This window comes from Fukomys damarensis, unplaced genomic scaffold, assembly GCF_012274545.1.
Source record: "Fukomys damarensis isolate Sample0158 unplaced genomic scaffold, DMR_v1.0_HiC HiC_scaffold_17, whole genome shotgun sequence".
In the NCBI taxonomy this organism is placed as follows: domain Eukaryota; kingdom Metazoa; phylum Chordata; class Mammalia; order Rodentia; family Bathyergidae; genus Fukomys; species Fukomys damarensis.
In genome coordinates, this window is record NW_022900929.1 from 11570745 (window position 1) to 11586280 (window position 15536).

General features: G+C 39.8%; 1 protein-coding gene and 1 non-coding gene across 3 annotated transcripts; both read left to right on the forward strand.

Annotated features, from left to right (window-relative positions):
* The first annotated feature begins 1042 nt into the window (after nt 1–1042).
* Yae1 (YAE1 maturation factor of ABCE1) lies at nt 1043–5805 on the forward strand. Of its 2 annotated transcripts, none has more exons than XM_010610863.3 (3): nt 1043–1248; nt 2668–2738; nt 5061–5805. In XM_010610863.3, the coding sequence occupies exons 1-3, from the start codon at nt 1120–1122 to the stop codon at nt 5485–5487; spliced, it is 627 nt and encodes a 208-aa protein (XP_010609165.1). In that variant the 5' UTR covers nt 1043–1119; the 3' UTR covers nt 5488–5805. The 2 variants fall into 2 exon arrangements, with proteins under 2 accessions (XP_010609165.1, XP_010609164.1); XM_010610862.3 differs by having other exon boundaries at nt 1044–1248; nt 2617–2738.
* LOC117286607 lies at nt 3822–3927 on the forward strand. The gene has a single exon (XR_004517775.1). It is a non-coding gene; the product is annotated as a U6 spliceosomal RNA (small nuclear RNA).
* Nucleotides 5806–15536: the final 9731 nt, after the last annotated feature.

Genomic DNA, 15536 nt, shown 5'->3' on the forward strand with positions numbered 1-15536 from the left:
TGTTTTAAATTTTTTCGTACCATTTATCACTTAGGATCTTTCAAGTAAATGAGTTGTTTATACATAAGGTGGGTGCAGCTGTAATCCCAACGCTCATGAATCTGAGGCAGGAGGATTACCATGAGTTTGAGACCAGCCTGGGCAACATGGTGAGTTCAAGGCCAGCCTAAACTAACTACAAGACCCTGTCTCAAAAAGAAAAAACAAAAGTTTATACCCTGCTTATTGCTCATCCTCTGTCAATTGTGCTCCCAAAAACTCCACAAGGTATTTCTCACTGCTGTATTTCAAAAGCCTAAAATTGCGCCTGACACAAGCTAGGTATTCAAGAAAATATATTAGGTCATTATGATTACGTGACACATTTTTAGTCACACAAAGGATACACAGAACGATACTGGTGTCTACTCAGTCACCAACACCCAGCTCCCCTCCTGGTTCCTGCTGGGCCTGGGTACTGAGTGTGGGCCCCACGACCCACCTCCCCAAACCAAAGAAAGGAAGGATGCTCCTAATCAAACTCAAACACACACACACACACACACACACACACACACACACACACACAGTGTATATGTATGTATGTATATATATTTTTTTTAACAAGGCTATTACTATTTCTTTTTGGGGTTTTTTTTTTCTATTTTTTGTTGATCTTCAATGGACAGCAGAATCAATTTTTTTAATATTATTGCTCTTGGCTACACTATCTTACCAATTAAATACACCAAGGGGGATTCTAAAGGAGTCTTGGACAGTCATGTCAACACCATGAATGGTTTCACAACAGCTCCAGCTTCCTAATCGGAAACTTGTAGACCCTGATGGGAACGTGGTGCGCTACTCAGGGTGTGGGCGGCCCTGCGCGGAAATCAAGGTCGCTAGGAACAGCCAGGCCGAAGAATCACCGCACTAAAACCTACGCGCTATGAGTCCGTGAGAGAGCCCGCCAAAACACCAGGAACTAAAAACATCACCCACAACGAAAGCGCACCCGGACCCGACCGCAGCGCGCGCAGCCGCAAACCGCGCCGGGCTGACTGGCCTCGCCCCGCTCCCTGTCCCGGAAGGAGTCTCCAGCGTTTCCGGTGGTCGGCGACTCTGTTGGTTGCCTGGGTGATGTCGTGGGTTCAAACTGCTCAAGCTGTTGTGAAAGCTGGAGACCAGGGGGATGTGTTTGACGAGGAAGCGGATGAGTCTCTTCTGGTACAGCGGGAATGGCGGAGCAACATGCAGAGACGAGTCAAAGTAAACCCGGGCGGAAACGGCGGGGGCCCATTGGGGCGCTGGGCGGTGGGGACAGTGGCTTGGGTTTGTGAAGGAGCGGGCTCCTAAGTGCCCCCGACCCGGGCCTGCTTGCTCCGGGTCTGCCCCGATCATGCCCGAATTTCCCAATGTACTGGAAAGTGTGTTGTGAGCACCTGACGCAGCTGCGGACCTACCAAAGTAAACTTTAAATAGCCTTTAAAGTTTTTCAGTTCAACGAGGACCACAGGGGAAGAGCTGGGGAAGAAGTATACGGGAACCACTCACTCATTATGGCTGTGCAAGGACGCGATGCCCTTCCGAAGGCGCTCCTTGAATGTGTGGGGATCCCAGTTAGGAGTGACACTAATCAAAAAATTTGGGAAAGGCGGATTTGAGAATGTTGCCTCAGGGCAGTAGGGGAGAGCTAGTGGGCTAGGTAAGAGATATTAAAGTTCATTTCCTTTGTGTTTGTTAAGTGTGAACTATTTTTTTCCTAATTTGCCTCACTCTTCCTTTAAACTAAGTGCTAATTTCCAGGTGGATAGCTCTGATCACATATCTGCCAAAAATTAAAATGCCCGTACACCTGCAGTTGGGGATCTGCCCTAATTTAATCTTTCAGTAAAATAATACTTGCTTAGTCCAAAAATCATGTTGTTCAATTACAAAAATGCTCTCCAGGAGGTTCGGGCTAGACCTGTAAGTACTGAGCGTGTTGTGAGTGCCGTGACACCCTTGGGAGATACAAGGCAGAATCTCTCTACCCACTGAGAATTTCCGGGTTCATGGAATTTGGGTATCAAGCAAAATTTCTAAAACCAGACTTCTCATCTTCCTTTTCCTGACATTGTTTCCTCTTTCCGGACTTTGCCAGCCTTCTTACCCACCCACACCATTCCAGTCATTTGCCAGGGGCCATGCCTGCATTTTCCTCTCTGTGAAGACATTGCTAACAGAGTTTTTTGAAATTGTGTGTCACTGGGCATGGAAGCCCACACCTGTAATCCCAGTACTCTGGAGGCCAAGGGAGGAGGAGAACCACAAGTGTGAGGCCATCCTGGGCTACATAGTGAGTTCGAGGGCAGCCTATATTATACTTAGGGAGACTCTTTGTCAAAACAAACAAAATATGTTTAAAAATTTCCCAGTAAATCTAGACTTTAAAAGTGGAATAAGAAAAGATAAACCAATAGTAAGGTGTGGCCAGAAAAATTGTGTTGTTTGCTTCTGTGCCTACACTATAGTGTATTTAATAACACAGAAAGGCCAACTTCATCCATTTTTCAAATTGATTGTGTGCCTTTCCAAAGAAAGGTCCACATGTGCTTCACTTTGTGTAGTTACAGCTGCAGCTCTTCGTTATTTTAGGAAGGTTATAGAGACGGAGTAGATGCTGGTAAAGCAGTTGCTCTTCAACAGGGCTTCAATCAAGGTTATAAGGAAGGTGCAGAAGTCATTATGAACTATGGACAGCTCAGAGGAACATTGAGGTAAGCTTAAAAACCTAAATGCTATGGGCCAGGAATTCAACTCAGTGGTTCCACTGCCTGCCTCGCAAGCGCAGTGTCCTGAGTTTGATCCCCAGTTCCAAAAAAAAAAATTTAAATGCTAGGGCCAGAGGTTTGGCTCAGTGGTTCTGCTGCATGCCTCAAAAGCACAAGGGCCAGAGTTCGATCCCCTGTACCAAAAAAAAAAAAAAAAAACTTAAATGCTAAAGGATTTTAGCCTCAATACCAGAGTACTTTTTATAAAGTAATATATAAAAATGAAATGTTTAATTCACTTTTCCTATCATGGGGTACACAGGAGTGCTTCAGAACATACAGTGACACTGCCTTTAAAAAGTAAAAATTATTGTCAATTCACCCACCTTCATATGTAAACCAGATATTGCCCTTTTTTGCAGAAGGTATATACTTATATGCTAGCCAATCTACCACCAGTCTCTAATTAAAAGATCTTTATGTATTGAATAAAAGCTGTTAGTGCTTGTACATGTGGTAAACAATACAACAGACCAGAAGTACATTATGAAAGTTATTATTAGTAATTGAAAAAAAATGCATCCATGTATTTTAATCCATGGCATTAATGGCATATAGCAGGGTCAACTGGTCAAATAGCCTCCGCTCCGCAGGACAGGGCCATCTTTGTTGATCCCAACTGTCCTCTGTAGAGAAAAACATAAAATACTTCAACAAATCCCTGATTTTGAAAGAGAAGAGGATAAAAGAAAGCTATCAAAACGAAAAATCATGTGTTTAAAAATTCAACTGGCAGGGACCAGAATTTATAGTCTACTATGGTAGGAAAATGATCGAGTGTTCATCTTCATATCATTAAGTTAAATTAATCTTTGTATAAACCAATAATGGTTGTTGCTGAAGTTTTTGTAACAACTGATTCCATTTTTAAAACGTTACTGTTTAGCTGGGATGCAGCTCAGTGAGAGCATGTACTAGTGTGCATGAGGCTCTGGGCTCAATCGCCAGCCCAAAAAAACAATTGCTTTTCATAATTAACATTATTTTTGACATGACATGATTTTCTGAACAATCTGAAATGTGTGGGGAGTACTTGCTTCAGCAGCACATGTACTAAAATTGGAATAACACAGTAAAGATTAGCATGCCCCTGTGTAAGGATAAAATATATGGGGGAGATATTATACATATATATTCCTCAGTTCACATATTATTTTCTCCATGATTCTGGTCACAAAACAAACTAGAACAAAAACTGAATCAATTTTTCCTATAAGGTCAACTTTGAACCTAACCATTGAATTTGATTCTGCTTTCATCCAACTTGGTTTGTGACCAGAATCGTGAAAAGAATCAGGTTCATGAACTGAGCTGCCACTGTATTCCATTCTAGAAATGTAAAAAATTTTAAACCATATGTATTCCATTCTAAAAAGTAAGAAAATATTAAATCTAGAATAATTCTTACCTTTTCCAAGGAAGTATTTTATAGCTCAGGTGATTCTAATGTGTGGCCAATATTAAGAATCACTAATTTATTGCCGGGCATAATGGTATATACCTGTAATCCCAGCACTTGGGAGGCTGAGGCAAGAGGATTGCAGTGAATTCAAGGCCAGCTTGTGCTACAAAGTGAGCCACAACTAGCCTACACTACAGAGACCTTGTCTCAAAAACAAAAACAACAACAGAATCACTAAGTTAGAATGTTTGATGTCATTAAAGAAGAAACTAATTTTTCTGATCTTTCTCTAAATTGTATCCCTCTGCACCAGAAATTACATGGTGATTAGGGAAAATCCAAAGTCATAAAAAGCTATGAAGGAGGTATAAGCAGTTCATATGATTAAGTATTCTTGCTTAATTTGTATTAAATGATAACATTATTTTTTTTGTTTGTTTTTTGGTACTGGGGATTAAACTCAAGACCTTGCGTTTGTGAGACAGGCAGTTGCACCACTGAGCCAAATCCCCAGCCCAACATTCTTATTTTTAATAGTTTCTTCCAGCTTGAACCACTGGTGGTACACACATGACTGTCCCATCAAGCAGCTTGTACCACCCAATGGGACTGTCCCACACTGCCCAATGGGACAGGCATACATGCACCACAGTATGGCGAGATGTACAAATTACAGTCCTGTCGTAAATGTATTAATCCTGTTTACCATCATTGCTTTCTTGATTTTGATTGAGGTTATTATCATTCATCCATTTTTGCATGGTTGTCTGGTAGAAAAACATGTAGGGCTTGACATCAAATGTCCTAAAAGCCTGTGACTATTTAATTTTTTTCCTATTTAACTTTTTTTTTATATTTTCATTCAGCGCTCTGCTCTCCTGGTGTCACCTTCATGATAATAGTTTGACTCTGATCAGCAAGATAAATAATCTCCTAGATGCAGTGAGCCAGTGTGAAGAGTATGTGCTCACACAACTGAAATCAGTCCCTCCCCGACCCAGTGTTGGAGATTTATTGGACTCCATTGAGGATATGGACCTTTGTCGTGTGGTTCCAGCTGAGAAGATTAATGAAGCTAAAGATGAAAGACTTTACGACAGTAATGCTGAGTTTAACAAAAACTGTGGCAACAGTCCTAGCAGGGCAGATTGTTCATATCTAGAAGGCTGTCAAACACGAGAGCCTTCATATTCTACAAACGCAAGCCTCCCCTGGATTTTAGAACAGACGGCCAGTTTAGTTACACAGCTGGGAATCTCAGTTGATGTATTACAGCACCTCAAGCAACTTTGAAAATTATCTTCCCTTTCAAATGAAAGCAATGTTCAGAATATTGCTTACAGCACTTTGTTTTCTAATAAGGTATCCAAAATCTATGTATATTGAACACTTCACCTGAATTGTCCTTCATGAGGTTTGAAATCTCTACAATATTAACACTATTAAATGTAGTATAAGCCACTTTATTTTCTGTCACTGGTTATTTATACTTTAAGACAAGCTGAATAATTACAAGTGACATTGTCATTTTCAAATTCCTGATCAGAATCAAGCAGTTTTTTTCTTTAATTGAGTTTATTGGTACATTTTAGGGATACAGTACAGTTACACTCATTATTGGGATCTTGTATCTCTATATGACAGGTCTTGGTTCTCATTTTTTCCCCTCGTCCCTGCCCTCCCTTCACCCCCTCCTCCTCTCCCCATCTACAGACACTTTATTTCCATCTTTTCATTATCTCACATTTTTTTCTTTTCCCTTATTACCCTTCCCCTACCCATCCCACCTTCCCTACACCTTTAGCCCCTTTCTTCCCATTTCACAATATCAGTAATCTTATTAGGATCTTATGTATTATTGCAGTTTATTCACACCAAAGAAACTATTCAATATTTACACATGTGTGACTTATTTATTTCACTTAGGAGTATATCTTCAATATGTATCCTTTTGCCTATGAATGAATCTATTTTCTTGTGCATTATGGCTGAGTAATATTCCATTTTATAGAAAAACCACATCTTCTTTATCCAGTTTCCAATGGATGGGCAAATGGGCTGTTTCCACGTTTTAGCTGTTACAAACTGTGCCGCTACAAACATGGGTGCACATACATCACTGTGATAGGATTCTTTTAGTTCTTTTGGAAAGATACCCAGCAGAGGGATGGCTGGGTCAAATGGAACCTCCAGTCCAAGCTCTTTGAGGTACCTCCATATTGATTTCCACAATGGTTGCAACAGTCTGCACTCCCACCAACAGTGGAGAAGGGTTCCTATCTCCCCACAGCCCCACTAGCATTTATTATTGGTTGATTTCTTGATAGCAGCCATTCTTTGTGGGGTGAGGTGAAATCTCAGTGTTGTTTTCATCTGCATCTCTGGAATGACCAGTGCTGTGGGGCATTTTTTCATATATTTATTTGCTGCTTTTACTTGTTTGTCTGAGAAATGTCTGTTCATTTCGAATGACCATTTTTGAATCGGGTCTTTATATTTGGGGGGTGCTGATTGTTTTGAGTTCTTTATTCTAGATAATAGTCCTTTGAGGAGCAGCTGGTAAAATTTTTTTCCTACGTTGTAGGTTGTCTCTTAGTTCTGCTGATGGTTTCTTTTGCAGTACAGAAGCTTTTTAATAAGATGAAATCCCAGTTGTTGATTCTTTCTGCTAGTTCCTGTGCTACTGAGGATTTATTCATAAAGTCTTTTCCTATGCCAACGTCTTCCAGAGTTCTGCCTAACTTACCTTCCAGCAAGTCTAGTGTTTCTGTTTTACTATTTAGATCTTTAATCCACCTGGATTTTAATTTAGTGCATGGTGAAAGATAAGGGTCCAGGTTTAATCTGTGGCAGGTTGAAATCCAGTTTTTCCAACACCATTTATTAAAGAGGCTATCTTTCCTCCACTGAGGATGGTCAGCTCCTTTGTCAGAGATGAGGTAGCTGAGTATATCTGGATTTGTTTTTGTGTCTTCCAATCTGTTCCACTGATCCTCACGCCTGTTGCTTTGCCAGTACCGTGCTGTTTTTGTCACAGTGGCTTTGTAGTATAGTTTCAAATTGAGGATTGTTATACCCACTGTCATGTGTCTGTTGCCTAGGATGGCTTTTGCTATTCTATGTCTCTTATGGTTCCAGATGAATTTTTGGATTCTTTTTTCTAGTTCTGTGAAATATAGTATTGGAATTTCAATTGGCATTGCATTGAATCTGTATAGCAGTTTCGGTAGTATGGCCATTTTCAGAATCAAGCATTTTTAGACTTTAGCAAAAGCGAACAAGAGTCAAAATATTTTGCAAGAAATTGCTGCTACTTTCTGCATCAGTCACCATCAGGTGGTTTTGTACCTCATCACCAGTAAATCAGACGCATGTTAGCAAATTAGCCTAATACTAACATAGCACACGCGCACACACACACACACACACACACACACACACACACACACACATATGTAGTTGTGAGCCACAACTAGAAAAATTAGTTTCTTCCTTAATGACGTCAAACATTCTAACTTAGTGATTTTGTTGTTGTTTTGTTTTTGAGACAAAGTCTCTGTAGTGCAGGCTAGTATGGCTTGCTATGTAGCACAGGCATGCATATATATGTATGTATGTATGTATATATGTATATATATGTATGTATGTAAATATATAGGCCTACAGCCATATGTTTAGGCGACCATAATAGAAACTAAAATAATATTTATACTGTTAATTAAATGATTAAAATACAAAATTCAGTTTGGTTATGTATTGATAAGAATATTCAAGATGGGCATGTTTGCCAAACACATAATCCCAGCACTTAGGAGGCTGAGGCAGGAGGATTGAGATTGAGACCAAATTAGAGTGAGTTCAAGGCCAACCTGAGCTACATAGCTCCAAAAAAACCCCAGAATATTCAATTCCATGAAAAATACAGAAAGTACATTTCCTGCTCAAGCCTGAAGAAAAATAGTTGCTTCGTTATTCCAAGTAGTGAAGTGTCAATAGTGTTGCCTAACCAATGTGCCCGGTTATTTCTAAATTATAGCTTTGCTGGATATTCTCACCCAAATAAAATATTTATTCTCACAGAAATAAAACTACTGACTTCTGTTCTCTTGAGGTGAAATCACTAGTCTCTCATGACAAAATTATATTCAGGTTTTTCTCCTAAGACCTAGGCATGTCAGGATCAGGATTTTTTTTTTTTCTCCTGAAACACATTTAAATGAGGCTCCTGACCTCAGAGGCACCCAAATAATTGTCCCTCCTTGTAGCCTTAGCTGCTATGTCATCCATTTTAAAAGGTGGACTGTTGTAGTCCACAGTGTCTCTCCAAGGGTCTACGGAAATGTACTACTGTGATCTTAAGCCATCTTCATAGTTCACAGAATATGGAAAAAGCTGAGGCAACAAAACAAAATAATGGTATATAGAGTTTCAGGTTTTACTAAAACATGCTGAAGGTATCAAAGTGACATTTGAAAACCAGTTTTTTTAAGAGTGCATGCCTATGATTCCTGGTACTTAAGAGCTGAGGCAGAAAGGTAAAAGTTTGAGACCAGCCTTGGAAATTTAACAAGATCCTGACAGTATCTTAAGAAAAAACTTTTAAAGGTCTGGGCATAGCCAGGTATGGTCATACATGCCTGTAATCCTAGTGCTCTAGGAGGCCAAGGCAAGAAGATCACAAATTGAGCCTAACCTGGAGCAACAGAGTGACTTAGCGAGGCCCCGTCTCAATAAAAAGGCTGGCGATGTAGCTCAGTGCAAAAGCCCTAGGTTCAGTCCCCAGTACTGTCAGAAAGGGGGCGGAGAGGGCTCAAATCCAGGTGTAAACAGCATTTCAAAGATTCAGAGGTTTATTAATTCATCTAGTTATATTTTTTCCATATTTGTGGATGCAGCTAAAATCTCAGATCAACACAGACTATTATAAACAGCCACTGAAGTCTTGATGTTACTCTTCCCTGCAGGTTAGGTGTGGAATAACCTGTAACTTATTTCCTTTTTCGTGGTACTGAAGCCTGGGAAATGAACCTGTGGTCTTTGTACCAAGCTACACCCCAGTACCCACCCACCCCCTTTTCTGAAGCAGGTCTTGCTAAACTGCCTAGGCTGGGCTTGAACTTGTGACCCTCCTGCCTAAATCTCCCTGAGTGCTGAGATCACAGGAATGTACCCTATGCCGGGCTATGAAATACCCATTTCCAATGATGCATTTTAAGATCACCCTGAATAACAATTTCATGGTAGTAAATCTTGAGATTTTATCTGGGTTTACCTTCATAAGATTCCCAAAACAATAACATCTCTTGCCACCGCTGGTTACATAATGTATGTTTGCACAGCGGATCCCAGAACATAAAGTTGAGAATTAGCTGAGTTGAGGCTACTGGATTGAAAAAGCAACTCTTAAACTTGCAGAAGGTCCTGGACAGCAGAGGATTAATAATGGTGTGTTCATTATACCATGTCCCATGAATACGAACTTCTAGATGAAAACCAACCAAAGCCTAAGAAACAAATCTGGCTTGACCTGTTTTCTAGGTTGTAGGCCTGCCAGGTCTCCCGAGGGAACAATCTAGAGGAAGGTACATGGTCAGGAAATGCCTGGCCAAGCCTGAACATGGCCCTTTACCTACTCCCTACTCCCTTTCTCCTCCATAGACTAGATAGTCAAACTGGCACAGCCCCAGGACACAGTTACATACCTGCGCGTGCCCTGTTCACAAAACAATCACACTACATTCAGCCTAGGCCACTTAGGCCATGTAGCACTATTGCCCTGCCTTCTTTTCCTGTTTGCCTTCCACTAAATAGTGCATGGGATTCCAGATGGCCCTTAGCTCCCGACAGGCTATGGTTCCACCTAGTCACAACTTTCAAAGTAGTCTTTGTTTCTTTGTTTTTTTTCTTCATCTCCTACCACTCTCCCTGGCTTTGGACCCTAAGCTGTGTGGGTCCAGGCAAGGAAAGATTGCCCCAGAGCTGACACAAACAGCAATCCAGGCCAAAGACCTAAACATTGGGTTGAGTAATGGGGCTATTTTAGAAACAGGAATTCCATCTAATTTCTAGGTGCTGATATATTTGGTCATTTTTTTTTTAAGAAAAAAGGGAAGAGGGAGAGCCCACAATGTTATGTCATTCTGACATTTCTGTTACTAAAACTGCTGAGGTTGCCAAATTTTGTGTGCTATAAATAAACTCAGGAAGGAGACAGCTGATTGCAAAGGTACACCCTTATCTCACAGTGCTATAACGTAACGGGACGCATTGTAAGAAATGCACCATTGAGTGATTCCAAACCCCTTCCATCTCCCAGGCTCCAGACCTAAGTTTCCAACTGCCCGTTCATCAGGCCTGTTTCAGTGGCTTAGCACATGCAGTGTGTCTACACAGGACCTCACTCCCTTCTCTCTCCTCCCCATCCCCAGAGCCTTTTGTATTTTCATTCTACAAATGTCCCATTTGCCCACCCAAAGCAGAAATCTTAGGTCTTCTGCTGCTTGTTCTTAACCATCACACCCTCCTTCTGCTTGAGAAGTTTAACATCCTCAGAACATATTTAAATCTGGCCTTCTTTCATTCAGATCATCAGATTTTCATTAACTTGTGTGCCAGCCCCACCAGTCTAGCACTTCTAGTCTAGCTTATTCCTGTCTGTCCTCTCTCTCATCGGTACTATCCTCCTAAAACAGTTTACTCTCCTGATTTAAAGCTTGATCTATTCCGCCCCCCACCCCCCGAATAAAGTATGAACTTGAATTTCAATCCTGGGCTGAAACAGCATTGTCGGTCTTGTTTCCTATCCTGACATCTGGCCTGTATGCACCCCACACTAAGGACAATCACACAGCGCTCTGTGGACATGCCAGAGCTTCTCCTAACCTCTCATTTTACTCATTGTCAACTCTTCTGCACAGATTATTTCATTCTACATTCTTTCCTGACAAATGTTTATTTATCCTTCAGTACCAGTGTTAAATCGCAACTTCCTCAGGCAGGGTTAGTCCCTTTCCCCGGTATTTTCTCTGCATCATGTTGAGTGTCTCTTAACTTCTCCGTCCTCCAGAAAACTATCTTATTCAGTGTCAGTTACATCCCTGACACTTAGCCTCATGCCTTGGAGGTATATGCATAGGCACCGTATGATAAGAGGAAAAAAAAATGGGCGAGTTCCCTAACCAGAAGGAAAATATAACCAGAAATGTAATGAACATATATAACATATATATAAAAGATATAACATATCTTTTCATTTTTAGAAGGGAAAATAAAACTTTATGTTTGTCTTTTTTGAAAAATATTGCTCTCCTTCATTTCACATGTTAACCATAAAAACCCACATATCTGAATTGTGTGTCACCCTCTTGTATCAGGCTAATTAGTAACATGAAGACAACAGCACTTACCAATTATTAACAGTATTCTAATGAATAAATAATATTACAATATAATGTGAAGACATTAGAGGGTACATCCTTATATTTTAGTATAATTTCAGTCATTAAAGTACAGAAAAAAAAACAAAATTTTAAAAACTAGATGAAAACACAGTTTAATAAATCATTGGTTTCTAGCTGGATGCCCGGTGGTACATAGTCTTTACAGCAGGAAGGATTTGGGAAGAAAAGAGGAAATAGAGGAGGGAAGTAATACACAGAAAATGTCTACTATGCACAGGCACTATCAAAAACAAATCTATTAATTTGTTTAATCCTCATAACAATCCTACGCCACAAAGAGTTGTGGTCCCTGTTTTAAAAGTGAGGAAGCCGGGCATGGTGGTCACGCCTGTAATCCCAGCCCTTGGGAGGCTGAGGCAGGAGGATCACTGTGAGTTCGAGACCAGCCTGGGCTACATAGTGAGTTCCAGGTCAGTCTCAACTACATAGTGAGACCCCATCTCAAAAAAAAAAAAAAAAAATGAGGAAAGTGAATTCTCAGCTATGAAATAGCCCAGTTAAGGTTGAAACCCAGGCAAGTCTGGTCCCAGAATCTGTGTTCAAGGCACGAGCTCAGTAACACAGTAGCCATGATATGTTTAGGAGAGAGGACTAGAAACCATATTTCCCCCTTTCTGTTAATTTCTACTTTCCTGCATTTTTCACATCTTCCCAAGTCAGTATTTTTATAGTAAAATGTGAATAGTAATAAACAGCAGTCAAAAGGAATGAAAATTTATATAGAGACATTGGTTTGCTACACAGGTAGAAAAAAGAAAATGCTCCTACTAAGGGAGAGAAAACTGATTATCTGGAATGTAGTACAGAAAGATGTGCTTAGCATATGCAGAAACTAAATTCTCCTTGGACTCCTTACACTTTCTTCCATTCTCATGGGAGGATAATTTGTATCCCTCATTTTATGATAATATGACTTTACCTTTCATATGTTTTAACTCAACTCAAAGGAGGGCATTAGCTCATCACTTGCAAATACATATGGCTACCGAGTTGCCAGAAAGGTACAAGACTCAACAAAGTACAGTACTCTATTTTCTTATCTTATAAATAGATCTTTTGCGAGAGGTCAGCAAAATGCAAATCAGAACATCCTACAGATTCAGTTCTACAGACGAGTCCTGGGACTTTGAAGTGTTTATATGCAAACATATGCAAATTAGGGAGGGACTCCCTGGACCTTTGGATCCTATTTCTTTCCAAGAAATTGTTGAATGAGTAATGAACGCTAGGTGGTGGTAGTGCACCCTGCGATGTTAGTACAGCGTGTGTTTCATTCCTTAGCAACCTACTCTGCTGAGACTTCAGTCAGGAGGACAAAAAGCTAAGGACTATCCCTAAAGCTAAGGAAAACAGATGCAGTCATTTGTAAACCGAGGAGGATGGGGAGGGGTTTCTGGATCCGTCAACAAACAAGAAATTGAGGTGTCCTTCACTTAAATTCTAAAATTTTTCTAAATCAAAATAACCAAGTACGCATAAAGAAACTTATTTGTAAGAACAAAGCACCTTTTATTCTCCGAAGTTCTGAGGCCCAAGAGTGAACACTTACAACCCAAAGCATACAGCCTTCAGTCAGAGACCTGTAAAATTGTAATTTCATATGCATGAAACGTCATTCCTCCTCAGACAAGAGGGTGCTTAAATTATTTGAAACAGCGATTCCAATACATCTCTTGATCTCACTCTCCAGTTCTCTCTCCCTCTCTCTCCCTCTCTCTCTCTCTCTCTCTCTCTCACACTCACACACACACACACACACACACACACACACACACACACACACAACTTTTCAGAATCCAAAGGTGGGTAGATAACGTTCTTAACTCACTTCAGCACATCGCAACATTTCTCTTTTAATCAACAAATTTACGTATATGCTTCTACGTGGAGTTTTTAAACAAATGATTTCTCATATCCCTTACAATTATAAATAAGGGTGGTTTGACAATAATACAGACTGCCCTTGCCAATAACAAAACTGGGCTGAAATAAAGGTATAATGTGAGTAATCTGAACATAAAATATCCTCCTTCCTATGTAGAGACATTGAAAAACATTTTCCTCTCATAATTAGATGCTAAAATAACGAAGAATTAACTAACTTGTAATTATAAATTATACCATGAAACATCAGATTATTGCTTATTGAAAAACTAACTATAAGTTTTTAATTTATTAGCTGCCCAGAAATTACTGCTAAGGAATTGATCAAAAGAAAATTAATGCCTTTAGACATTTAAGTCCCAAGTGAGAGCCAATTAAACACATTTTAATTTGAAATCATTTTGTTTTGCTGTTTAAAATGCCCTATGACCTACTAGTCTTTGATTTTTGTCTTCACGCGGGTCTCCGTGAGGTCCATACAATGTCCAAGATCACACAGTGCTCCTTATGGCCCACTCCCTCTGTCAGCTTAGGGCATATTTTCATTTCTATCAGTGCTGGAGCCGAGGGTGGCCTTCATAAGTAAGGCAGCAGGAGAGCTCTGAGGCCTCTCCCTCTGCAGTGTAAAGTGAGGTACTCCTGACCCTATCACGGGTCACTTTTGTCCCCAAGGAAGCAATAAAAGGGTAACTTGAGAAAGTTGGGGTAGGGAGGGGCAATTGCCCTCAACAGATGACATCTGGCTGATGGAGAGAATGGCTTTCATTTGCTGTAGCAGAATATTTAGAAAGAAGCAAAGACATTTACAACTCACTTATCTAGAAATCCCAGTCCTAAGAATTTAATCTAAGGAAATAAACCAGTTGATTTATTTTAAAAAAAGAAGGAAAAACTTTCGGCACACAAAAAAAATTCATTGTCATAATCTGTGTAGAGAAAACTTAGAAGTTCATTCATGATCAAAAATTTTAAAAGCTGTTAAGAAAATTATGATAATATCCACTTGAAAATGTTACACGTCTACTAGGAGTTATTATGAGAACAAGGAAAATTTTACTATATATTTAGGTGAAAGTCACTATATAATGTTATATATGTATGTAGATGCATTTTAAATACTTATTTATTTATTCTTGTACCAGAAGTCAAACTCAGGACCTACACCTTCAAGGCAGGAGTGGTGCCACTGAGCTAAATCCCCAGGTCCTATTTTTAAATTTTTTTATTGGTATATTTTACATACACATAATGATCACATTCATCAGAGGAAATTTGTACCTGTGCATTATTTATCTTGCTTCTTTTCTTCCCCCATTCTTCTGCCTTCCCTTCAACCCCTCCTTATTTACAAAAGTTTTTGTTTCCATTTTTCCTTTTATTCTGTTTTTCTTGTCCCTTCTTTCCTCCCCATCCCTCTTTGTTCCCCGTCTTTTTTTTTTTTTTTTTTTTGGTACCGGGGATCGAACTCGGGTCCTTGCACTTGCAAGGCAGTCCACCGAACCACTGAGCTAAATCCCCGGCCCTGTTCCCCTTCTTATTTGAACATTTTCTTCCCATTTCCCAATATCTATTATACATTTTGGTCCTTATTTCCACTGTCGGTTTCTCACACCAGAGAAACAATGCAGTATTTAAACATGTGTGTCCAGTTTATTTCACTTAAGAGTATGGTCTCAAGGTGCATCCTCTTAGTTAAAAATGTCTCAAGCCTATCCTGGAAGAGTAGTACTCCATTGTATATATATATATATATAAAAAAACACATCTTTATTCATTAATTGACTGATAAGCATTTGGGCTGTTTCCAGGATTTAGCTATTACAAATTATACCATTATAAACATGGGTGTGCATATATCATTGTGGTGTGATACTTTTAATTCTTTCAGGAAAATACCAAAAAAGGAAACATCTGAGTTGAATGGAACTAGTTATAGCTTTTTTAGGAATCTTCACATCTATTTCCACAGTAGTTGCACCAGCCTGCACTCCCAACGAA

Bases quoted from the DNA above. Each gene is read 5' to 3' on its own strand.
- Yae1 (XM_010610862.3), top strand. From the start codon at position 1,120: ATGTCGTGGGTTCAAACTGCTCAAGCTGTTGTGAAAGCTGGAGACCAG. The intron at 1,249-2,616 runs GTAAACCCGGGC...TCGTTATTTTAG, and splicing joins ACATGCAGAGACGAGTCAAA to GAAGGTTATAGAGACGGAGT. The intron at 2,739-5,060 runs GTAAGCTTAAAA...ATTTTCATTCAG, and splicing joins CAGCTCAGAGGAACATTGAG to CGCTCTGCTCTCCTGGTGTC.